Source organism: Diachasma alloeum, unplaced genomic scaffold, assembly GCF_001412515.2.
Source record: "Diachasma alloeum isolate Michigan unplaced genomic scaffold, Dall2.0 Dall_scaffold_00200, whole genome shotgun sequence".
Taxonomy (NCBI): Eukaryota; Metazoa; Arthropoda; class Insecta; order Hymenoptera; family Braconidae; genus Diachasma; species Diachasma alloeum.
This window is the reverse complement of record NW_021680365.1, coordinates 1,211,266-1,236,984: the sequence shown is the minus strand read 5'-3', so window position 1 is coordinate 1,236,984 and position 25,719 is coordinate 1,211,266. Positions and strand designations below refer to the sequence as shown.

The following is a 25,719-nucleotide window of genomic DNA, read 5'->3' as shown; positions in this document are numbered from 1 at the left end:
AAACACACAGGTGTATAAAAATACAACTGCGTGAAACACACAGTAGTATAAAACTTCAACTGCGTAAAACACACAGTAGTATGAAACTTCAACTGCGTGAAATACACAGTAGTATGAAAATTCGGCTGCGTGAAACACACCAACTTCACGCATGCGTGGAGTGTATGGAGTGTACGGGAGTGATTCACGCAATGGTGCGAATAGTCACGGCCTTAATTTTATTCAATTTATTACTGACGAGTGGGGCACTTGAATTCTTCCTTTATTATTATTTTTTCAGTATGTATACCCTTTCGGATTTTTACATTTTGTGTCGTTCCCACTTCTCCTTGAGATATCAATATACTGTAGCTCTTTTTTTCTCTATGAAAAAAGTCGTAAAAATTTTGATATCTCGATTTCTTTTCTCCTTTTTCAATAGGATACTTTTGAGAGTTCTGAATAGCTCGTCGCTTAAATAGTTGGAATCAACGTTCACCCGGCTAAAAAATTCGATTTTGGCAAAAAATCCAAGATCTGACACTTTGGCCCCCGGTGAAAAAAATTTTTTTTTCATTTTTCACTTTTTCCACATACTTTTGAGAGTTCTGAATAGCCCGTCGCTCAAATAGTTGGAATCAACATTTTTTTTCACTTTTCACTTTTCCCACACGAGATCGGCTACGCCTGCTGCGCACGCGCCTTCTCATCTCCTCACGTAGTGGCGCTTCGGTCTCAGACTTACGCTTACGCTTATTCGAGATATTTCGAGATCGATTTCTTTTCTCCTTTTTACGATAGGATTTCCCCGGTTTTTCAGTGAACCTTCAGACGATCTGCAACACCTTCAACTCCTTAAATGAGAGGAATTATTTTTCAATCAAGAACACAATCATTAATTCAGTCGCGAAGCGGTAAAGCGGTTCAAGTCGATTTTCACTATTGGTTTGATTTCATTGAATATCTCGCGATCTAAGGCAGGTAGCAATGTTTTTATCATGACCTTTTTTGTACAGCAGTTTACGACCTGCAGAAAAGGTGATTACGAAAATTTCACTGTCTCCTTTAGATTCGGAGATATTCCTCGAAAACTCAGGTGAGAGCCAAGTCGACTTGAATCGTTTTACCGCTTCGCTACTGAATTTCATCAAATTAACTTTCTAAGTAATTTTTTATGGTTGTTTGGTCTGAGAAAAGAATTAATAATGAAATAATGATAGCTTCCTTCCTCCGAATTCTTTCAACTCAAACGTAATGATTCATTTGTAATCACCTAGCCCTCCGGATAAATGTCAGATGATTCAACTTGCTATCAGCAATGACAATGCCCCCAGACAAAACTTGAAAACCACATCTATCTCTAATAACATTCTCCGGAACATATAAACTACTTATTTAGGTATATCCAAGTATGTTTTACGGTTTGGGACGGATCACACTGTAGATTCAACCATTTGCAAGCATCAAATTTCTCAAATTATTGCGTGAGAAATATTTGAAAAAAAATCATGAATATTCAGCGTCATTCGTTGTTAATAAATAAATAATTGAAATTTACTTAAACCTTCGGAAGCCTTATTTTTAGCCTTATTTTCAGGGATCAATCAATTTCAAGTAAAATTCTGAATATGAATAAATTCGTTACAATTCCGAAGAAATTATTTTTATGATGGATTGTTTATAGATTATTTATAGAAGATGCTCGTAATTTTGAAAAATTGCACTTTTTTAATTATTTCATCAATCTCCCTCGAAAAGTAAACTTTCCAATTTTTTTCCGATTTTTAAAATGTTTTCTATCGGTTCAATATCAGGATTCAAATTCAGACCTGCAGAGTTTAAATAATAAAATCATTGTTAACATGTCCAGAATCTTAGGGTCAAATGGGGCTCAAATAAGAGCTGTAATGTTCGCCTACAAAAGTAGAAAATCATTTCTCTGGAGAAAAAATAGCCAAAGTACTTGGATATCCTCAATATTCTCAGTCTCTCAAAAAGAAGTCTCTTGAATTACAAGACGAGCGGAAGCCCTCGAAAACCGTCCAATTCAATCCCAGAACTATGAATTATTCCCACAATAGAATCAACTCGAAAATAACATGAAATCTAGACCAATTGATTCCCAGAAAATTCGACTGAATATTCTCAATTCAGGAACTTCAAACATTAATCATACTCCGGATATATATCCCCCCCCTCCCAATAGCGATCTTTTTGTACTCTTTCAGCATATTTTACGCTCAGAGCCATCAATTACATAATTCAGGAATTTTGTTTTTACATTATGCAATGCTAGCATCTGGAAAAAAAAAATGCGCAAAAAAATCGTTGCAAATTTATGGTATAGATGGAGAAAACGTGGTTTGCTCGAGTGACTATTAATAGATTACCTATTAGAAGTCAGAGTCCCTGGTGTACGTCCGTGTCCACGATGGTTTTGTCAGTGTTGTAACAGATGGTTTATTTTTCTCATTTCACATTTTTTTTTATCTCTTATTTTTTTGGCTGCGAAGAAGCCCCGTCTCACACCCGAGGAGCTCAAGCCAGTGAGGTAACAGATAATTTTGGGGTTTTTCAAAGGCAAAAAATAAACGTTAACGTGATTTTTTAACACCTCGTGGGGCTTCACTTATTCACACGTGTATCATTGACTCGGGGGTTATTAATAAATTGTGAATTTAATTTTTTTATTCGGCAGGCGTGCATCGACGATGACTTGGATATGGTGGAGTTTTTGGTGGAGCAGGGTGCTGATATCAATCGGGGGGATAATGAGGGATGGACACCCTTACATGCTACTGCCTCCTGTGGATTCATATCTATTGCAAAGTATGATAATTGGATTTTTATTGTAATGTATCCAGGGAAATGAGAATGGTTTTTTTTTTCATTTTGCTTTCGAATGGAAGCACTGTATTCGTCGAATGCGAAATTTCCGATTTTTTGGGTCAGCATAACTAATTTTGGTCTATTGTTTTTCGACGATAACTGACAAATAATTGTTTAAATTAATACAATTGTGATTTGAAGGATTTTTTCCAATGCCATGTTGACCTGTTGTTGAAAATTACTGTTGTTGAAAAAAATTATTTTGAAATCAATATTCAGGGAAAGATGACAAATTTTAACGTTGGGACAATGTTGATTGTCAACGTTGGAGCAATGTTGACTGTCAACGTTGGGACAATGTTGGCTGCCCGCAGTGGGAAAATAGTGAATTCAATGAATCGTTGAATTCAATTTGAACAGCGTCATAAAAATTCCATTCGAAAGCAAATGGTTAATTTATAAGCAAAAATATATTGGCTATGGTGTGACGAAAGCAATTTCCCACTTGTTTTATATTTCACGCACAAATGATGCGATTTGGATAAATTTAGATTCTGTAGCGAAGCGGTAAAGTGGTTTAAGTTGATTCGACTATTGGTCAGTTTTCAATGAATATCTCGGAGTCTATCTCCCTTGTATTTGAAGATAGTTCAGAGCATGAAAAAAGATCCCGAGAATGAGACTTTATCAAACCGATTTTACTCTGTTCATGTCGAGTTATTGATGATTGATTGAAAACGTAAACTGTTTAATTTTTTATATCTCGTAAGCTAGTGATGGGATTTGCGTAAATCTCGATTCATTTTGAAGCTTGAGAAAATATCTTGAAAATGAGATCTGATTTTTTGGATTTCAATCAGCTGATTTTGAGTAATTAACGATTGCATCAAGATAAATTTTTAAATAATTGAAAACGTGAGGTATAGAATAGAAGAAAATATTTAATATCTTCAATCTCGTGAAGAAATGATTCCAATAGAGTAAATCTTGTCTCATTTTAAAGCTCGAAAAAATCCCTCGAAAATGAGCGCTCACTCATTGAGATGGACTCTGGTGATCTCTAGTTACCGATCATTGAATATCAGTAAGAACTTTCTAAATATCCAAAGAATGAACAAAATCAACGTCATTCAATCTTCAATATCTTATGAACAAATGCTGCCATTCGGGTAAATCTTTTTTCATTTTAAAGCTTGAGTAAAAACCTTAAAAGTGGAAGCTCATTCGTTGACATTGACTCTACCGATCTCTAGTTATGATGATTGAATATCAGTAGAAACTTTCGAATCATCTGAAGAATGGACGAACTCAACTTCATTCAATCTTCAATATCTCATGAACGAATGATTCAATTTGGATAAATCTTTTTTCATTTTAAAGCATGAGTAAAAACCTTGGAGATGAGACCTGATTCATTGAATTTCACTCTACGAATCCCTAGTAATGAGCGATTAAAACCGTCTCTACACCCATTTAAACTTGCAGGTACTTAATTGAACAAGGCTGCAACCTAGCAGCTGTGAATAACGATGGGGAGCTTGCAGTTGACATCGCTGAGAGCAATGAAATGGAGGACCTGCTTCAGCAGCACATCAACAAAGCAGGTACATAACTCGAATTTCATTTCGCAAAACATGTGCTCAAATAACGTCTGAAGAAAAATGTAAAACGAGCCTTTTCTTTTTTTGTTTCGACTCAGGCATCGATTGCGATCAGGCGAGGAGCGAGGAGGAGAGATCGATGTTGAGTGACGCGAGAGCCTGGCGATCTGGAGCACCGGGTAAAGATTCCACCCATCCACGCTCCGGTGCTACTGCGCTACACGTTGCCGCTGCCAAGGGTTACATAAAAGTTATGAACATACTTTTACAAGCTAGGTGTGATGTCAATGCACAGGATTACGATGGCTGGACACCACTGCATGGTGCAGCACACTGGGGGCAAATCGAGGCTTGCAAACTTCTTGTTGAGAATTTTTGTGATATGGATATGAAGAATTATGCGGTGGGTTCCAAAAGTATTTGAATTTTAGTCGAATATGTACATTTTGATTCATTAAAATTCATTCATTAAAAACTGGCCAACAGTCAAAATCGATTTGAATCGTTTAACCGTCTTTGTTTAGAAGTCTTTGGATCTGAAAGATTAGAAAATTTTCCATTAGAAACTTTCGATGTATTAATTCTTCTCTACGAAGAAATTTCACGTAAAAATTGTAATGGAAAAAAATGAGATGCGATAGACCTTCTTGAATCATCAACATCGGGCCTCATTTTTAAGTCTAAAAAATTATCTCAGAAATGAAAGAAAAATCGCTGAATTCCAGTTTATCAATCTCTAATTACAGATCACCTCACATCACTCCAAATTCTCCCATTGTTACTCATTCCCAGAATAATCTGAAAAATATTTAAAATAGAACAAAGTGCCCCTGTTCCAATTGACGTAGAAACCCATTGTTCAAAGACATTTCCTTGCATTTTCCAGGGTCAAACAGCATTCGATATAGCAGACAATGACATTCTGAAGGCTCTAGAAGAGTTGCAGAAGAAGCAACAGACGATGATGAAGGATCATCCCCAGTTGAACAACAAGAAACAACCAATGATACCAAAGAAGAGGTACAATTTCACCTAGATATTTCATTCCCCATGTGTAATGGCAAAAAAAAGTCCATTGCAATATTAAATTGACAATTAAATGCTTTCAGAGTGTCTCCAACCATTGAGAATGCTGTCGTGTCCCAAGAGGGTAATGAAACGTTCGAGGAGGAGACACCGAATAAGGTGATAAAAGTTGAACTAGAAATTCAGTCGGATAAAGAGGATACGAGTACAGGAACGAATAGCGATGTTGGTGAGTTATTTATCCATTGATTTTCGTCACTTCATGTCGTACGATTCCGAATAATTATTGTCAATTGATGAATTAATAATGAAACAATTGATGGGCTGGATAATAAATGAATTTCGTCTGCATGCTGCTTGGATAGAAAGTGGAGAAGAGACTGATATTGAAGCGAGCGAAGTTGAGGGTGAGTCTGAGAGTAACTCAGACACACAGACTTCCTCGGGCTCCAATCGGTCTAATCCTTCTGATCAGTCAGTAGGCCTTACAGATGATGGTAAGGGGTGTGGATAAGAATGAATGAAAAGAATATGAAAATTGTGGATTTCATAGATTAGATTTTATGAGATTTTTTTGGAGGCGTACTTTCATAGCGACTCAGCATTTTTTTGATGAAATAACGGATTACACAAGATCGGCAATTTTTATGCAATTGGTTAATTTATTGTTCACAATTTGAGATGAACAAAGACTAAATTCATCAAACTCTTCATTTTTCTTAAGGATATCCAAGTATATTTTACAGTTTGGTGGAGACACACTGTAGATTCAACCATTTTCAGTCATCAAATTTGTCAATTAAATTGCGTCAGAGAAATTTGAAAGAAATTGTGAATATTCAGCGTCATTTAAATTACAGTTTGCACAGAATTATTATTTTTTTAAACATTCGTTGCTTATAGATAAATAATTAAAATTGTTTCGACTTTTGAAGCCCTTTTTTCCCTTGTAATGGTTCGCAGTGAAACAATCCATAAACCAATTCTATGCAGAAAAAAATGCATAAAACTCGAACGCAAATTCGCAGATTTTATTTTTCTTAAATTCCACGAGCTCAAATTATACCTCACAAACAACAAATTGAACAATAATAAGTTTCAGTTATACAATGCGGAAGTCAGATTGCATAATGTGTAATTTGGTTGGTACATTTCAATTTCGTGGAATTCAATATGCAAATCGTTCACATAATTAGAGTACGAGGATTATAATTTTTGCACACAAGGTCTCAATGCAAAACATCAAATGTGTGAAAAAAGGGGCTCCATTGTATGTGATAGGTCTTTTTGTCGAGAAAATGCTGTGTCAGTGGTCAAGTGTGCCCTTTTGCATTATGAATTGGCAATTGGAGGTAATGCTCATTTAATTCTGTTTCGTTTTTACAGAAAAGAAGAATAGGGCTAATAAAGATGACACTGGATCACTCAGTCCAGTGTCTCCCACAGAAATATCCAAGGTTCCTAATCAAGTAAGTTTTTATGATTATTATTTAGGAAAAGGGAACAGGGATCGGCATCGATCATTAGATTATTAATATTATTAGAGATTGCACGTTACAATAATTAAGGTTTACTCTCTTTCATTGAAATTTTATAAATAATAAAGTAATTGATAATTTAAATTTTCAATTGACTGTAGATTAAATAATTGACAATGGGAAATTGTCAATTGGCTTATTGAGTAAATTCTAAATTTCATGAAAAAGTTTTTCGATTGACCAAATAATCGTCAGTCATTCGAACTCAATTATTGATTGATAAAATAATTCGGAATTTGAATATTTAATGTAATAATTAAAAAATTGTCGAGTAATACTACCAAGTGACTTATACAAAATGAAACTTTATTAAAAATTTATGATTATGCACATGTCTGGAATGGAATGAGTTCATTCTGAGATTGTGAATTTTTTCCTATTGAAATATTTTTTAGAACTATTTTGGAAAATAGTTTTACAATTTTGGTTTTGATGCTTATTCTATTGATCTCTGTTTTTTTTGTTCCCCAAGGCTCCAATATTGCCACCAAAACAACAGACTGAAAATACGGAAGAGGGTATTATTCCGTCCTGGAGACGCTCTGGTTCGTTTAGAAATAGAATTCAAGAAGCTGAATCCACGAATTCATTAACATCGAGTGAGTATCAACTTTTTGACAATCAAAATCATAAAAATTGACAATTCTTCCACTTCGGAAGGAGTAAATAATTTTTGTAACATTCATATTTTATCTAAATTGAATAGATGAATGAAAAAATGATAAAATATGAAACATATTCAAAGATTACAATCCAAAGTTTAAAGTTCATAATTTAAAATAAAAGTTAAACCCACATTTTCAGTAATTTTATAATCTTTTCATCGAGGAGTAAATGCCTTTGATGTCTTTCGTAGTTAATGGAATTGTGAATGAAAGATATCCTCGACATTTTACTCCTTATGAATTGAATATGAAAAAATCTGTTGAATTTTTCATGCATTTAGAGGTTTAATTTGTTTTTTTATCTAGAAATTGAGGATAAGGATAATTCACCAACAAAAACACCAATAATCCCCAACAAAGTGAACCCCGAGCCTGAAGTCGTTCTCCGCAGGACTCACAGCTTCGAGAAAGACGAAAAGTGAGTAGAAATTCACTGATGGCATTCCACGCTACTAATGAGAAAGAAAAGAGAAGAGAGCACTTTTGTGGCTTCTAACGTGTTTTTACTAGTTGGTAACCCCTGAGTGATTTTTGGTTGTTGAGCTCGTATTTTGATGCCAGTATCTAAACAGAACCCTTAATATATCGATTCTCTTGCTTATCTTTGCGTTGTGACTAGGAGAAATATTCGATTTTTCACATCTTGCGATTATTTGAAATGAGTTTTTAAAGAATCCACAGCAAATATCGAATTTCTTGGAGTGAAATCTGAATTGTCTTTCGTTTTTTGAATCAATTTCACTAGGAACTGAAGTTAAAAGACTCAATTCGTCATTTCCTAGAAAAAAAATACAAAACTAGATTTCCCTGTTCTTGAAAACAATTTCCAATTCCTTTCATACTAAATTTTTCAATCATTAATTTATCTCAGAATTAAATACTTTTAAGACTTCAATTAGTTTTCATCGGAAATAATTTAATATATGAGTTAAAAATGTTTTTTCTATTAATATTTATTAATTTTTTTAAATATTGAAGATGTGAAAAATTGAAGTAAATTTCTCGACGATGCTTAATAAAAGTACTAGACAAAAGTCAAGATGTAAAAATAATTGTAAACAATTAAGAGAAAACAAGAACCGTAGCAAAAGTACGCATGGCATGATGCATGTTGCGCAGGTTCTATGAGCAGTACCTGGCATTGCAAGCTCGAATCATGGCATCTTCCTGCCCCACACTCCACCGCTGTCATCAAGCTACTCCCTACCACACCAACGCTACGACCACTCGTTCTGCGTCCTTGCGCGAAACTCACAGGTATACCAAGCATGTTTTGAAATTGAAACTAAAACCACCCATTTCTGGAGTTAAGTGAAACGTGGAGTAATTCAGTAAATATTAGTGAATAGGAATTACCATTGCGAATTAAATTGATCATCTCTGAATTAACTGTTTTCCATGAAGTATTGCAAAGAAAATAAAATATATATTCTTATAATTTTTTATAATATCTCGGAATTTGAGGGGGATATCAATGTTTTTTTGAAGATTTTCTATGTAGCTTTCGTTTTGCTTTTGAAAAGAGCTTCAAGTGAAGATTTGAGTGCTAAAGTATTTGGTAAAAAATAATTATCAAGTTTAATTGAATTTTATCTAGTTATTTGATGGAATGATGAAATGAATCTTCTAAATCCTCAATATTTTTAGAGAAACGAATACGATTTGGAGGAATCGGATCTCATTTTGGGGCTTAAGGATATTCAACCATTTTCAATTTTCACATTTGTCAATTAAATTGCGTGAGAAAAATTAGAAAAAAATTATGAATATTCATAAAAATTTTGCGAAAAATCATGAATGTCCGATTCTTATCAACATGATCATGTAAAAATCGTCGGCTCCTATGAATGAGATAATTTAAAAACCGATTGTAGTGGTAGTAATGCCCTCGTATTTCACTTAATTCCTAATCAATCAAAAATTGATCATTAATCAATAATGATTAATGAATATTCGTGAAAAACTTATCGAAATGATTAAATAAATCTTGTAAATCCTCAATATTTTCTATTAAAAAAATACAATTCGGATAGATTCGACCTTATTTTGAAGCTTAAAAAATCGTTATCTTGAAAATGACCCAAAATTTGTCAGATTCCACGTTATCAATTTTTGACTCATTAACGTTTGACGACGTTTCGTTATTAATTACTGAAATGTCTGATTCATACGAACATGATGATGAAAAAAAATCGTCGTTTCCCATGAACGAGATAATTTAAAAAACCGATTGTAGCGTTAGTAATTCCCCCGTATTTCATTTGATTCCCAATGAATTAATAATTGATCATCAATGAATAATAATTAATAAAACCATGAAATTTTGCTTAACCTCCCAGCCTGCGTAATGCTTGAGTTAAAATCCCCGCTACAAGACTTTTAATGAATGGTTTCCTTGAATTCAGGAAAAAAGAGGTGAAGCTCAACCTGGAGCTGTCCCGAGTCCCCCAGGAGAGCAATGCCTCGTCTCCCACATCTGTTTCAAACAAACTATTGTCGTCACCAACACTGCCAACTGGTACGAGCTCCACCAGTACAACATCCACTGCCGCAACAACAACAACAACAACAACAACAAGTCCAGTTCCAGCTAATCAAATTCGCAGGTATGTTCACTCAATCGTCATCACCTCTACATCATTCATCATTCATTTGTATCATGTCATTATATACGAAATTGCGATGAGAATCTGTGAAGCCATAAATTTGATTCGAATGATTAGCGTACAATCGGTGGAAACAAGCTCAGCAAACGTTTCACCCACTCGTAACACAGCGACAACAGCGTCAGCGCCAAATACACCGGCTGGAAGCAAACTCAGTCCTGGAAATATCTTCAAGAATTTCTTCAAGTGCGTAGTTATATGCGAATGGAAAGAATCAATTTTACGAGACTTTTGAGTTTTGTGAATTTCACGTGAACCTCCATTTTTTGTTTTTGATTGGGACTCGGGGATTTCATTTTGAGAAAAAAATTATGACATTGATTCGAAATTTTGTAAGACGTTCATCGTTGTTGGATTATGCATGATTTTTTTTGCAATTTTTTTAGAAAAATGAATGCTTAATCAAAAAAAATGAATTTATGCACTTGATTTCATGAATTCTTTTGCAATTTTGCTAAAAAAATGAATACTTAATCCAAAAAAATGAATTTATGCATTTGATTTCATGAATTCTTGCAATTTTTCTAGAAAAATGAATACGTAATCCAAAAAAATGAATTTATGCATTTGATTTCATGATTTCTTTTGCAATTTTTCTAGAAAAATGAATGCTTAATCCAAAAAAATTGAATTTATGCATTTGATTTCATGAATTCTTTTGCAATTTTTCTAGAAAAATAAATGCATAATCTAACTGTTACAACCATCCTATGGAAATTCCAGATTACTGCCATTATTTAGATTTTTAAAATGAAATACCTCGAATAGTGGGATGAGTGCAATTATGATTTGGGTTGATGCATCCAATTTTTTCATTCATGAAATTATCAATAACAGAAATGAGTTGAAAAACATTGGATAATTTTTTTTAAGGATCATGAAAAATTGAAAATGGAAAGCCTTTGAACGATTTCAATTTTCAACACCTTGAACTTATTAATTTTTCTTTATTCATTACAACGAGAGAAAAACTTGTAATATTTTTCAGCAACGAAAAAATTCATGCAAACCCCCAATTTAGTAGTGAAGTTATCAAGCTTCAAAAATTAATTTCACTTTTGTCAAGATTTTTGGGAAATATTTACGAAATCTGAGGGAGACAGCAGAATTTTTGCGAAAATGTCATCACCTCTGGGTTTAGAATTATTTATTAAAAATTTAGACTAAACTTGACGAATTATTGTGCTTTATCATTTCACTATTGAATTCATCTCACTATATTTCTTGATCAGAAATTTTTGTTCAGCATCAGCATGAGAGAACAGCAACAAGACTGCTTTGCCCTGTGATTTTATCTCAGTTTTTTATTTAATTAAAAAAAGTTATTAAGTTCATCGAAGATGCGAGACGTCAATTGATTCATGTTTTTGTTCCTCTGCCTTTATTTTCTGAGTTGAGTGTGCACTCGGTGGATCTCATTTCAGTGAGATCAAACAACAAGACTAACTCATCAGTTTTTTAAATTTTTTGCTTGAGCAGAATTGAAAGAAAAAAAATCCGCAGTTCCCCGAGCCTTCATGAAAGTTGGAAAACAGAATCCCCATCGTTTTCTTTTCATCCACCAATCATTTTAGTTCTTCCATTCTTCACTCATCCTCGCATTTAATTAACTCCCCAATTGTGATTATGATCAATACAGGAGACCTATTCCACAAATTAACAAATTAACGCTTCATATTATTTGCATTCTACTCTATTTAGGTTGCATAATCAGCTTATTGTGCAAATGAACAGCAGAATTTAATATTTATTTTAATGGAGATCACGAGATCGAACTGAAATTCAATTTTTAAGGCAATAAATTGAACTGGAATGAAAAATAATTGGCCTTCCAGTGAGAAAGTGGTGAAATAAGACGATTCATTTTCACTTGAGGGTTATTTTCCTCTAAATATCTCATAATCTGAGGGCGATGGACAAACTTTCATGCAGATCTTTTATCAGGTTCAGGAAAAATCTATTTTTCTCAGATTCTCAGATATTCTGCAAAAATATTCCAAGTGGATTTGATTCATCTATTCCACAGTTAAATACTCTCATAAGAGTGAGAAGATTCCATCGAAAAATAAATCTACTTTATCCGATTAATTCAATCCATTCATTGAAAAAATCAAATGTGGAAAATTATAAAAATCTCGCCATCCATTTCACTCGATAATAACTCCTCAACATAATTCAGTCGACGAGTGGGGTAAAATGGGCGGTCTTTAGACGTCAATAATTCGACAATGGCAGAGTGTAATTCCGATTTTTTTTCATTAGCCATCAAAATTAGCCATTCTGTTGTCGATTCCTCAGTAAAAAGTGACATTCGACTTTGTTAAATTTGTAATTATCTCGGAATCTGTTGGGTTTAGCGGAAAATGTAGCAAAACCTTTTTTGTAGCTGACGAAATTTCCCACGAAAAATGTTCTGTGAATTTTTCTTCTAAACCCACTGGTTACCGAGATAATCCTACATTTAGGGGAAGGTTTAAAATCAAATTGTATTAAAAAGTTTTACGTCGTCGTCGAATCATTCCAAATAATAAATCTTGAATTATTTTTCGTTGTTTCATGTTCAAGGTATTTTTATAAGCTTCAAAATGAGAACTGATTCATCCGAATCGTTTAATTTGTTCAGGGGATTTGGACCACTTAAGACAGACCGTTTTATCCTACTCTCGAATTCAATTTTCCTTTATTGTTAGTTTTTGATGAATATTTCTGCACCTAAAGGGCATTTCGTGAGGAATTTTTATAAGAATTCTACAGAATGTTTGGTATCCCCATCAGGTGCAGAGATACTCATCAAAAGCTGAAGGAAAATTGAATTGTTTCATCTTCTCCTATCACTCCTCTACGTAATTCCCAAAATTTTTAATTTTCTAAACGACTGAATCACTGTCTCCAGATCATTTGTACCACCTGTTCGCGACGAGGAGAGTGAAACCCAGAGGAAAGCCCACGCGAAGCGAGTCCGCGAGACTCGACGATCGACCCAGGGTGTCACTCTGGATGAGATAAAGAGTGCAGAGCAATTAGTGAAGAAGAAGCAACAGCAGAGTAACGACACAGCCCCAGCGTCTACACCCCAGGTAGAGCTTCAAATTAACGCTTCAAAAGTTGAAACAGGGGGAAATGATTTTCCTGAAACAGCTGAATCAAAATTCAATCTCAATCTCCACGGAAAATATTTGAAAATGTATTTTAATCGTTTTTTACATTTGTTTTTCAAACGAGAAAAATCATCGTCGATCGATGAACTCGAGGCTGGGATCAATATTCAGGGACATATTGAGTCCACCAGTGTCTCCAGAATTATAAAATTAGCCGTCATATTGGCGATTCCTTATGATATTAAGATAACTTAAATTCTTGTGAAGTTATGAAACGAAAAAGTGAAATTCAACTTTGTTAAATTCGTAATTATCTCGGGAACTATTGGTTTTAGGGGAAAATGTCTTCAGACCTTTTTTGTAGTTGATGAAATTTTCCACAAAAAATGTCTTGTGAGATTTCCCTCTAAATCCGCTTGTTACCGAGATAATTCCACATTCAACAGAATGTTGAAAATCAAGGTGTTTTAAAAAGTTTTACTTCATTGTTAAATCATTCGAAATTATACATCTCTGAATTTTTCTCACTCTTTTTCATAGGCAACAATTGTAAATTCGATATTGCGTGTACAAAACATTCGAGGAGGATGAAAAAAATACAGATGAGAAAAGAAAAGTATTAATGCGTGGAGTATTTTACTGGACTGACAATCCCGTAGTTCTTGTATTGTCGTGGAGATGTTTTTGTGTTGTCTAAACAAGTGTACGTGTTTATTTTTGGTTGAGGGATTTCGTTAATGACTCGATACAAATATTTAGGGGAGAGTGGGGTAAAATGGACGCTTTTATTTTGCTTTCAGCGTTCATAACTCAAAAACTAATTGATTAATTGAGTTCAATCTAGGCTCATGGCGATGGAGAAGAACTGTGCTTTCCATAGAAAAAAAATCATTGAACCAAAAACTCAATGAGTTATTAATATTTCGAAAAAGTCAGAAGTGTCCATTTTGCCCCACTCGCTCCTAATCATCATTTGCTTGACCGGTTTTCCCAGTGTTTGTAACAAAAATCAGAGGTGGAGTGGTAAAGCTCAAGAAGTTGATTTTTCACTAATTTTTATGGGCAATTTGTATAGCTATTGCATAAAATTATTCTTCTTAGTGAATAATACCACATATGTATTGATTTCTCTAACAAAAAATTAATAATTTCAAATTTTCACCTGAAATTTTGTAAAATAATTGAAGATTGATAAGTGATTAGCAATTAAAAACGCACTAAATAATTTATTTGATGAAAAAAAAGAGAAACAATGAATTTCCATATTTAAGAATGAAAAATGTCATGCAGCAAAAAAAAATATATATATATTTTCTCCAAAAATCACTAATTAATTGCACAGTTAACAATAAGTGTAAAATTAAATTGCTATGATTTACCACTCCGCTGCTGACTACAAAGATCATATCATGCCCCGATGAGAGCAATAATATGTACGAAGTTAACTGATTAATTCTGTAATTAATTGAAACAGCAAAGCCAACATAATTAATAGCATTTCACGTGGAATGACATGAGAGATTCAATCTAATTACAGAATTAAAAAGCTCCTTTCCAAAATTCATGTGTTTTTTTTTTCATCTTTTTGTTCCTCAATAACTCAGCCTGCAGCTTCACTTGGTCAAACAGCCTCGATCACAGCTACGATAACAACAGCAACTCCTACGACTGTAACTCCAAACAAATTACCTGAGGAGACTAACTTGCCTGAAAGACGACCCTCGTGGCGGTTGAGGGTAGATAATGGGAGCAAGGTTTGTTGGCTTATTTTTTTTTTAACGGAACAATGCACTTTGTGTACACAAACACAAGTATTGGATGAGTGGAGCAACACACAGCGCAGGAGGAAGACATGTTTACTCTCGTAGTTTGTTACTCAGCAATATCTTAAATTATGATGACAGTAGCGAAGTGATGATAAATGATTAGTCGAGTCGAGGATGAGGTTTTGGTGAAATTTTTGTGAGGACTTTTTTCGACAGAATGAAAGGAAAACTAACGAATATGCTCTATGAAAATTGATAATTTGTTCTGCAACAGGTGTCGAGATATTCACCATTAAGTGATCTAGAGGGAGAATTGAGTCATTCTCATTCTCCGTTGAAATTATCATTTTTTGGTAAATGTTTTTGAATTTTAGGAAGATACAAAACTTTCCATTGGAATGCTTTATGTAGATGCTACTCTATTCGACAAACATTTTGCTATCTTTCTTAGATTGTGAGATGAGGGCCACAAACTTATCTAGAAGTGGAACGAACTCATGTTCATTTTTGCCGGAATTCAAGTTTGACTTTTGATTATTGTTTTTTTTTACATAAATTTGTTGTTCAGACTTTCATGTTCTTTCAGCCTTTTATATTGTTACGTCATTGAATACAACAATATATTTTACTTTTTGTTAAATATCTCTAAATCCACAAGATATTTGAAAAACTTGATACGGATTTTTTAATGTAGAGTTTATTCTATTTTATAAAAATAACTTCTTTATTTCGCCATGTTTCTAAGATTTAGAGACAGTTACAGACTGAATAGATGGTTATTAACCCATTTCCATTTTCATCTAAACTAAAGCTCGACTTTTTACTAAATATCTGTGATACAAAAATTCCATAAGGATCTTTCTGCAAATCTCATTCTACTGAACAAAAAAGGTCTCAACAAAAAAATTTTATATTCGTAAAGAAATTACCTGTTCTGCAGTTAAAATGACTAATTTTCTATCAACAGTCCACTTTTCATTAAATATTAGTAAATCCAAAGGACACGTCAAAATCTTCATAACGATTATTTCATGCAGATCTGAATCTACTTTATAAAAAAAATTTTTAAAGTTTTGCCATCTTTCTATGAGGCAGATACTACAAACTGAAACAGATGGTAATTAATTAATTTCCATTTTCATCTAAACTAAAGCTCGACTTTTTACTAAATATCTGTGATACAAAAAATTTCATGAGGATCTTTCTGCAAATCTCATTCTACTGAACAAAAACGGTCTCAACAAAAAATTTTTATATTCGTAAAGAAATCATCTGTTCTGCGGTTAAAATGACTAATTTTCTATCAACAGTCCACTTTTCATTAAATATTAGTAAATCCAAAGGACACGTCAAAATCTTCATAACGATTATTTCATGCAGATCTGAATCTACTTTATAAAAAAAATTTTTAAAGTTTTGCCATCTTTCTATGAGGCAGATACTACAAACTGAAACAGATGGTAATTAATTAATTTCCATTTTCATCTAAACTAAAGCTCGACTTTTTACTAAATATCTGTGATACAAAAAATTTCATGAGGATCTTTCTGCAAATCTCATTCTACTGAACAAAAAAAGTCTCAACAAAAAAATGTTATATTCATAAAAAAATCACCTATTCTGCGGTTAAAATGTAGATTTTATTCTACTGAATAAAAAAAACGTTGAAACATTTCATCTTCTAAGATTTAGAGACATTTTCATTTTAATCTGAACTAAAGCTTGACTTTTTACAAAATATCTCTGTATCTAAGGAATACTGAAACTCACCTGTTCTGCAGTTAAAATGCCTCATATTTTTTTTCAACAGTTGACTTTTCACAAAATATATTTAAATCCAATGAAGATAGTAAAATTTCCACGGGTAATTGTAGCTCTTATTTAATTTCACACATAAGTTTCCTACAACATTTTTCTCTCAGATTCCAAAATATTTTCCAAAAAGTTTTCTTAAAAAAAAGTAAATTTAACATTTTGCCACTTCACAACTGGAGTGTCTTTCATTACAAAAGGAAAACAAATTAAATATGATTCCCACGACAGTTTCAGTTGGAAGACGCCAACAATAAATCATCGGATACAACAACAGCATACATAAGAAGGCCTTCAGGTGGAACGGGAATACCTAGACCCAGTTCAGCACCAGTGGAAACAATTACCACTGGTACAGCCGACGCAACCGTTACCCTACCACTCAGACGATCCTTGAAATCACCTGAGGACAAAGGTAATTATCCCATCATCATGCCCCACCATCTCTCGAATTCACTGAAATTGATGCACCAATGGTCCACGCAGTGGAGATTATTCTCAATTCTTCATTAAAAATATCGTTCCTCTTATTTTTTGTTTCAAGAACAAGACAAGGAGAATGACAGTAGAAATGCCCAGGCTACACAGGCGGTCATTCAGAGGCGAAGGAGACCCAAAAGAAGATCGACGGGTGTTGTTCACGTGGACATGGATGTTAGTAATAAAATAAAAATTCATAACAACAAAAATTGAGAAAATATTTCGAAACACTTGAGTGGATTAATTTTTGCTAATTATCTTTTAGTTGAAAGGAGATAGAGACATTTTCGGTCAGACCTTTTTTGTGGAGGAATGTGAAAATTTAAAAAAATGTAGTGTAATAAAGATTCACATTCTCATTCTCGTACATCGGTTTTTGCTAAATATCTTGAAATCCGAAAGAGATAACAAAATTTTCATCTGAAACTTTTTTGTAACTGTCATTTTACTCTACAAAAAAGGTTTGAATGAAAATTTTATTATCTGGTGTCAAAACGAAATCAATTCGTTATTCATATTCACATTCTCGTACATCGGTTTTTGCTAAATATCTTGAAATCCGAAGGAGATAGCAAATTTTTCATATAAAACTTTTTTGTAGTTTTCATTTTCCTCCACAAAAAACGTCTGAATACAAATTTTACTATTTTCCTTGGATTCTGAAAAAATCAGCAAAAACTGATCTCAAAACGAAAATTTGACTGATCTTCAGTATTGCCATTCTATTATCAATATTCACACTAGTATTTTCGTTCTTACTGAATAGCTCGAAATCCCAAGAAGATCGTCTATTTTTCTCCCATTTTTCTCCATAAAAAAAAATGAAATGGAATTTCCCCCATCACTCTCGGATTTCAATATATTTAACAAAAACTGATCTCAAAACAAAAATTTACAAATTTGGTCACGTCACTTCATTAATTATTTTTTGAAATTGCAGGTCTCATTCGTCTAATTCTTTTTTTATTTTCATGAAAGATTATTTTTTGTTGCAAAGAGAATTCAAATATCATTTCAAGGGCAAAATGAGACGTCTCAATTCACCAACTTATCGTATTTTAACTATAATTCCCATGACCTTACCTCAATTTAAATTCCTTATTGTTATGAAGAATAAGAATGTCCATTCAAACCCAAAATAATCCCCAAAAATACGTTATAAGTAAAATCGCAGACTGACGTCATGAGTCGATAGCTATTAATATAATCTAGGTGTTCCGTTTCGTTGGTCTGAAATTCTGGATGTTTCACGTGCTCGTGAAAAGCCCCAGACTTCGTAATTTTATGTTTACGACGGCATTCATGCACATGTGTTATTTATAATATTTCATTTCTCTTTCATTTTATTTCAGGAGATAGATCCAGAGAAGCAGGATGGATCTAGTGTCGGGGAGAGTGAGGAGGCGAAGAATAACCAGACTGAGGTAATACAATAAAATTCCCACTCCCCCAGACAATTTTCTCTCATAATTCTGCACCTTTAAATTTGGAAGACATTGAGAAAAATTTATATTTACATCCACACCGCTGTCATCGCCCCTAATAACTCAGTGAAATGTATCCAAAAATTGTCAGCCATTGGCAGACACTCCGTCTAGAATCAAAATCCCTCAACGATAATTACTACATAACACTAGATCTATTTTACACTCAACCAACTGGTTATGTGTTATTTTTGGGTCAACTACAAGCGAGATTAACCCCTATTCTTACATACGTAGTATTAAAAATAACTACAATGCTCAGTGACGATTGTCGAAAAATTAACCTGTGAAAATGCCTCTCCATCGATCATTCCCCCTCGATGAAACTAAAAAATATATTTCTGGACGTTTTAATTTTATCCCCTAAAGTCAACAGACTTCACTGACCCCATATCCATCCAAGGAACGCAAAACAATGGAATTAAAATGAATAAAAGGATGGGATTGAGTCATTGAACGTTCGATGAACCCTGAAATATCGAAACGACATTTCGAGCCCCTGACATTTTCCAATCGTTTTATTTCTCTTTAATTAAATCGAGGGGAGACTTTCTGGTTCTCTTGTTTATTTATTTATTTTTTATCTCGGTGATGATGGAAGACCAAGGGCCGTTGGAATCGAAAATACGCGCCTTGAAACGCAACGAAAAAACCTTCAGCGTTGAACGTGTGTAGATGGTATTTATAGAATCAATTTTTCGTGGGGGTAAATACGAAAACTGGCTGATGACTGTGGAAGTTTTACTGGGCGGTCTACATCAGTCAAACACTTGCTGTCAGTGATAGGAGATCTATCGGGATAATAATGATATATTTTGATGATTTAAATCGAGAGTTTGTGGATTGATTGGCTATCGGAATCGAGGGAAATTGAACAAAGGAGTTGATGAATGAGAATTTCTGGGGTTCATTTGAATTCAATTGTGCTTGTGGAAAAAATAAATCAGGAGTGAAGTGGTATAGCATTGAACGCTGATTTTTTAACGTTTTGTTGAATGGAAAATTGTGGTTATTGCAGGGGCTTTAGGGGAGGAGTCAGAAGATTTTTTTGTTGACAATTTATTCGTCTGCGAAAAAAGTCTGTTGATGGGGTCTTCTGAAGTCACTTGTTTCTGAGGTGAATGCAGATGCACAATTGAGAGAAATTGGGGGTTGAAATTGTTACGTGGGGATTGTCGAGGTTTTAATGGGTTTGGAGTTTTCGCGATGACGAGTGGTTTTTTAAGAAAATGTCGAGAGTGGGAAGTTTCATTCGCTAGAAAGAACTTTTCGTGTTCTCTGGAAATACTCAGTTCGTTTCATTTCGTGATCAATGCAAAATTCAGAAATCAAAGACGTGACATACCACGATTTTAATTGTATAATTAAGCAGTTATTTGGAAGTGGAGTCAATTGAGACTCCAGGATGGGGAAATTTTTTATTGAGAATTCCGTTAGATGTGAGAAGTCCTTTGACACTTTCTTTTAAGATGATTCATTGTAGAGGTAAATGTACAATTAATGAAAATTTCATCAATTAAACGAATTTTTCAGATCCTTTTTTTCGTTCCATTTCGTGATAAATGAAAAAATTTCAATAGAGTGCAATCTGTCTAAAAATATTTTTCCTCATCAGCTACAGAAAGAGTCTTTTCGATGTACAAAATCAACAGAAATATTAACACTTCACTTCTGTAATAATGAATATTTTTCATGTGAAAAAATTGGTTTTGTCAACACACGTTTCCAGTCAGGGATCGGCATCAATCATTAGATGATTAATATTAAGAGAAGTTACACCTTAAAATAATTGAGGTTTACTTATCTTCATTGACCCCGACGACCTGGCGCAGTGGGTAAGAGGGTTGCCTCACATGCGAGAGGTTTCGGGTTCGATTCCCGGTCGGGGAGAATGGTGATGATCTAACCATTCAGTCTTGATCAAGTGGCCGCTACAATAGATCTTGATAGATTTAAGCGGAATAGGGCGCTTTGTGCGCCTAGTCACTCCATTCTAATCTAATCTATCTTCATTGAAATTGGAAAAATAATAAAATAATTGATGATCCACCTTTTCAATTGAGTATTAAGTAAATAATTGATAATATGGAATGGTCAATTGACTTAATATTCTAAATATTGATTAAACAATCTTCCGAGCTCAATTATTGATTGATGAAATAATTCGGAATATTTAATTGATGATGAATTTAATAATTTAAAAATGGTTGAGATATATTACCTAATTGAATAGTTCAAAATTTAACGTTATTTAACATTTGATTATATCGATGTCTAGATTCCTGAAAAGTAATTATTTCACAAAAAAAAAATGGTTTTGTCAAAGTTCTGATAGTGAATTTAATTAGCTACTGAAGAAGTCTGTTGAATTGTTTTGTTTTTAAATTTTCTCTTTAAATTTTGTGTCTTATAGCAATCACAGGCCCTCTAAAACCACTTATCCCCGCGATAATTACGAAATCAACAGAAATCTTACCACTTCACTCCTGCAATAGTTAATTCCCTTCATGTGAAATAGTTCTCCAGAATGAAGTGCCTCGCGTAATTAAAATCCAAAGAAAATAATTGATTCGTAAAAAATAATTTTCCCCTTAAAAAAATTCGTTTTATCGAAAGACATTTCTGGTAGTAAATTAGATGAGCTACAAAATAATTTTTTTCAAAATGACTTCCTGTCGAGATGCAAAAATGCAATCAAATTATTAAATTTCAATAGACTGCAACTATAGAGAAAAAAAAATCTCAAGCAATTGACACTCTTAAAAAGTAATTAGGTATTTCACAAAAAAATGGTTTTGTCAAAGTTCTGATAGTGAATTTAATGAGCTACTGAAGAAGTCTGTTGATTTTTTTTGTTTTAAAATTTTCTTTTTAAATTTTGTGTCTCATGGCAAGTCACAGGCCCTCCTAAACCACTTATCCCCGCGATAATTACGAAATCAACAGAAATCTTACCACTTCACTCCTGCAATAGTTAATTCCCTTCATGTGAAATAGTTCTCCAGAATGAAGTGCCTCGCGTAATTAAAATCCAAAGAAAATAATTGTGATTGGATCGATAGACACAATGTCATCATACCGAAAAAGGACTCAGTCTAAGCCGACAACTGCTGCGGGTTTGCGAGCGCAGGCATCGGCCAGTGGCAGTTCCATATTTGGGAATAGGCCGAGGAGTGTCGCGGGATTATTCAGTCCCAATCAATCGGCGTACTCGAACCTCTTGGGGATTTCGCCATCGAATTCCTACAGCCCCTCGGCGTTGAGCAAATCGTCCAAGAATTCGTACTTCAAGAATCCGTACACAAATTCGATTAATAATTTGAATTATCAGAATCCTTACACTACCTACGGTGGCACTGCCTCGGGGTACGGAGGACTGACCCTCCCGTCCCATTCCTCCATCAGTTCACTGAATCTCGCTGTGCCCTCCACCAGCTATTCTTCAAATTATTCCAATCGCAGTGGGAATAGCTCCGGCGTTAACAGTCGGAGGGGTGTGCAAAAGGCCGAGAGCTTCAATAGGCCCAAGTCTAAGGTCTCGTCGGACTTTAGCTCGAGGAGCTCGAGCCTGCAGAGTCTAGCTGGGTCGGAGGGATATGTTGTAAGATATTCGATTTTTAGGGCTTATCGACATTTTTTACAATTCGGGATTGCGTCATATTGTCGCTTCCGAATGGAAGCTTTCTTGACTTGACGACTTCGTTTGTGTGCAGGGAACCTTGAGGGAAATACTCGATTAATTTTGAAGCTCGAGTAGTAGTCAGCAGGGAATTTTCCCATCCAAATGTCGGCCAAAAGAATTGCACTATGAGGCAAAATCCATCTGACAGTTCCAACCAGGGGTTCACTCGACCACGGAATCTTTTGTTTTCCACAAATAGTCAACATGAAAAATTACCAGTTGAATTATCAAAAATTATCAGCTGAATACCGTGTTGACTATATGAAATAACAGGCGAATAGTGCAATGGCTGACATTTGGATGAGGAAAATTCCCACTGAAATTTCAGGAAATTTCACGATTTTACATGTAAATCATAATTTTCGAGGGCTCCAAGGACTTTTTTGAACGTAATAAATATTTTCCCCAACTTACAATCCAAAATACTTGGATATCCTTAAGGGGAAACGGAACCCCTGGGTTTATATGAATCTTTAGAATTGTATTTTTCCCTGCAATTATTATTTTTTATTCATTAAACTACTTCATTGATTCAACAATGCGATAATCGAGTCGATTAAGTATTTTCATAGATAGAAATTAATAATTGTAGGAGAAAACAATTCTAAGATTTGATGTAGACAAAGGGGTTCCGTCTCCCCTTAAGGGTGCCAAGTGAATTTGAAAAAAGATTCAAAAAAAATTTTTTCTTTCCCTCCATCATTGGAGAAATATGTATTCATCCATCCGACGAAATTTCAAACCCCCAAACGGAACTAGACATCGAGAAAATAAATGCGGAAAATCCTCTATTTCGCGTGATGAACCTCGAGAAACCATGGGATCAAATGGGTACGGCGGGTTGAAATATCTCTCTTATTCACCCCGGTACCCCATTGTTTTTTGTCGCCATCACATTGAACACATCATTCCCCATATCTTCAATTTTTTTCAAATTTTTCTTGAGTTCCTAGGGGGTTGGAAAGTTCAATTTAATCAAAACTCCATAAGAGGCCGTGTATAAGACTGATTTTGTTTATTTAATTTCTCGATATCCGTAAGTTCTAAAATTTCAAAATTGTCACCGATGTTCACCATCTGTCTAATACTATTAATTAAAAAAATTATAACTTTGTTGGTGAATGTCAATTTTCAAAGTCATCGCCAAATTCACTTGGCACCCTTAAGGGAAGTTCTGAAAGTCTCAACTTGAGACTTGTGGCAGTGTCGATTTGGGATTTCAGAAAGCCTCAACTTGAGATCATAATTCTCAGAATAAATATTGTTTTTTGGGTGCCCATTTCAATTCTGGGTAAAAACACATCTAGACTTGAATATTCTTCCAGAGTGGAAATGAACGCTCCGGTCGATCGAGCCGCCTCGGCTCAGTCACGTCAGTCTCCTCTGAGGTCCCATCCACCCCAAGTAGAACAAAATCCACGAGTTCCGAAAATGGAGAATTGGATTACAAGAAACTCTGGGAGGAGTCGCAGGCGGAGAACGAGAGATTGAAAGACAAGCTGAGGAGATCGGATGACCAGCTGAAGGAGACACGGAGTTTGCTGGAGAAGGCCCAAAGTAATCAGAATAAAGCTGCCTTGTCGGAGGCTGAGAAGCGGGAGAGACGAGCGATGGAGAGGAAGCTCTCGGAGATGGAGGAGGAACTCAAGGTAATTCATGTTTTATATTCTCTCGAGTTTATTTTTCAATTTCAGAGCTTTCAGCAGATTATCTTGTTGTTTGTGCACTCCGGCAATACAAACATTCAGTGTACATGCCATTCAATTATATTTCGTTTTATTCTCCATCACTTCACGGAACTTCAGATGAAAAATGACAATGAAGTGTTCTATTTTTGTTCATAAATTTATGTAAACTTAATATTTTTTTTAATATTCATTTTTATTTATATAAATTCATAGAAAATAGTGTAGGAGATATTCCAACATAAACATTTATTGAAATAATTAGCCAATTATCGAAAATTTTGGAATCTCATTTATCACTTTTTACTACTTCTGAGATTACATTTTCATCTGAGATGTTGAATTTATTCAAAATTCCCGGTGTTATAATTCCGTCAACATATTCGTTGCACCAAAACATGTGCGAATTGAAAAATTCGGAAACCCCACAGTAATGATTGGGCTCAAAATAAAACAGTAGCGAAAAGGTAACACGTAACAAAATAAAGTTGATTTCAGATAATTTACTATATATTAAACTGTCTATTATTATTATTATTATTATTTATTTATTTATTTATTGCTTATCAAGAGAAAAACTCTCCCATAGCAAGGTGAAAACCCAAACTTGTACATGTAGTCATATACAAAATTTACAAATTTATAGCTCTCCAACATTTCATATACTATTTCATAGTTTTTTCAATTTTTTACACAGACCAGATCCAATCCATCGACATAACAGTCGATTTTTATACGATATAAGATGAAAGAATAACTAAAGTGACAAGATATCTAAATTAAAGCAATAAAAAAAAATTATGGATTTTCAGTAGAAGTTTTCATCGCTTCCCACGAATTTCTCCTTAGTAATACTATAGAAATTCGTAGACGGGAAAGAACATATTGATTCTAATCAACTTGAATAATAACGTGATGAATCATAAAAATTCATCAAATTGTCATCTTTGATCTCGTTATTAAAAATTTCAATTATTACGACTTACACACGAGAAATGCAGCCATTGAAAATCATCAAAATCAATTTTTTAATCACATACCTTGAAGCTCATGTAATTAATCATGGGTGATTGGAATTTTCTAGAATATACGTTTTACCTCTTCACTGCTGGAATATTCTCGAATATTAATTATGAATAGGTCTGCACGAATGATTTTCTTTTCAAAACTGTTTTGTATGCATCGAGGTGCAAGATTTTCTCACTTTATTTCATCTCGTTTACCTATTATTTACGTTAAACTCCAGGGTACAAGGGCTTGGTCGCAATGGCTTATCTTTTTTCCTCATTTTATTTCACGAATTACTGCATCTATTTTTCATTGAAGAATAAAGCTGCATCGATGCGCCTTGAGTCTCTCTCACGCTCTGAACTTCGAATTTTTTCTATCTGAGAGATTTACCTTTTCT

The 25,719-nt window shown here is 34.1% G+C and overlaps 1 protein-coding gene across 2 annotated transcripts in view; it reads left to right on the top strand.

Moving 5' to 3' along the window:
• LOC107035755 (protein phosphatase 1 regulatory subunit 12A) overlaps nucleotides 1-25,719 on the top strand; it is a 40,107-nt gene that overhangs the window by 10,593 nt on the left and 3,795 nt on the right. The window contains exons 2-17 of one of the 2 annotated variants that reach the window (XM_015253323.1): nucleotides 2,678-2,808; nucleotides 4,294-4,412; nucleotides 4,508-4,812; nucleotides 5,296-5,429; nucleotides 5,519-5,664; nucleotides 6,822-6,904; nucleotides 7,446-7,572; nucleotides 7,945-8,056; nucleotides 8,758-8,895; nucleotides 10,044-10,244; nucleotides 13,198-13,381; nucleotides 15,007-15,156; nucleotides 17,212-17,395; nucleotides 17,525-17,634; nucleotides 18,813-18,884; nucleotides 23,952-24,275. In XM_015253323.1, coding sequence (XP_015108809.1) covers nucleotides 2,678-2,808; nucleotides 4,294-4,412; nucleotides 4,508-4,812; nucleotides 5,296-5,429; nucleotides 5,519-5,664; nucleotides 6,822-6,904; nucleotides 7,446-7,572; nucleotides 7,945-8,056; nucleotides 8,758-8,895; nucleotides 10,044-10,244; nucleotides 13,198-13,381; nucleotides 15,007-15,156; nucleotides 17,212-17,395; nucleotides 17,525-17,634; nucleotides 18,813-18,884; nucleotides 23,952-24,275 — 2,520 coding nt within the window. The remainder of the gene's footprint in view (nucleotides 1-2,677; nucleotides 2,809-4,293; nucleotides 4,413-4,507; nucleotides 4,813-5,295; nucleotides 5,430-5,518; nucleotides 5,665-6,821; nucleotides 6,905-7,445; nucleotides 7,573-7,944; nucleotides 8,057-8,757; nucleotides 8,896-10,043; nucleotides 10,245-13,197; nucleotides 13,382-15,006; nucleotides 15,157-17,211; nucleotides 17,396-17,524; nucleotides 17,635-18,812; nucleotides 18,885-23,951; nucleotides 24,276-25,719) is intronic. The other variant, XM_015253324.1, reaches the window with a different exon arrangement.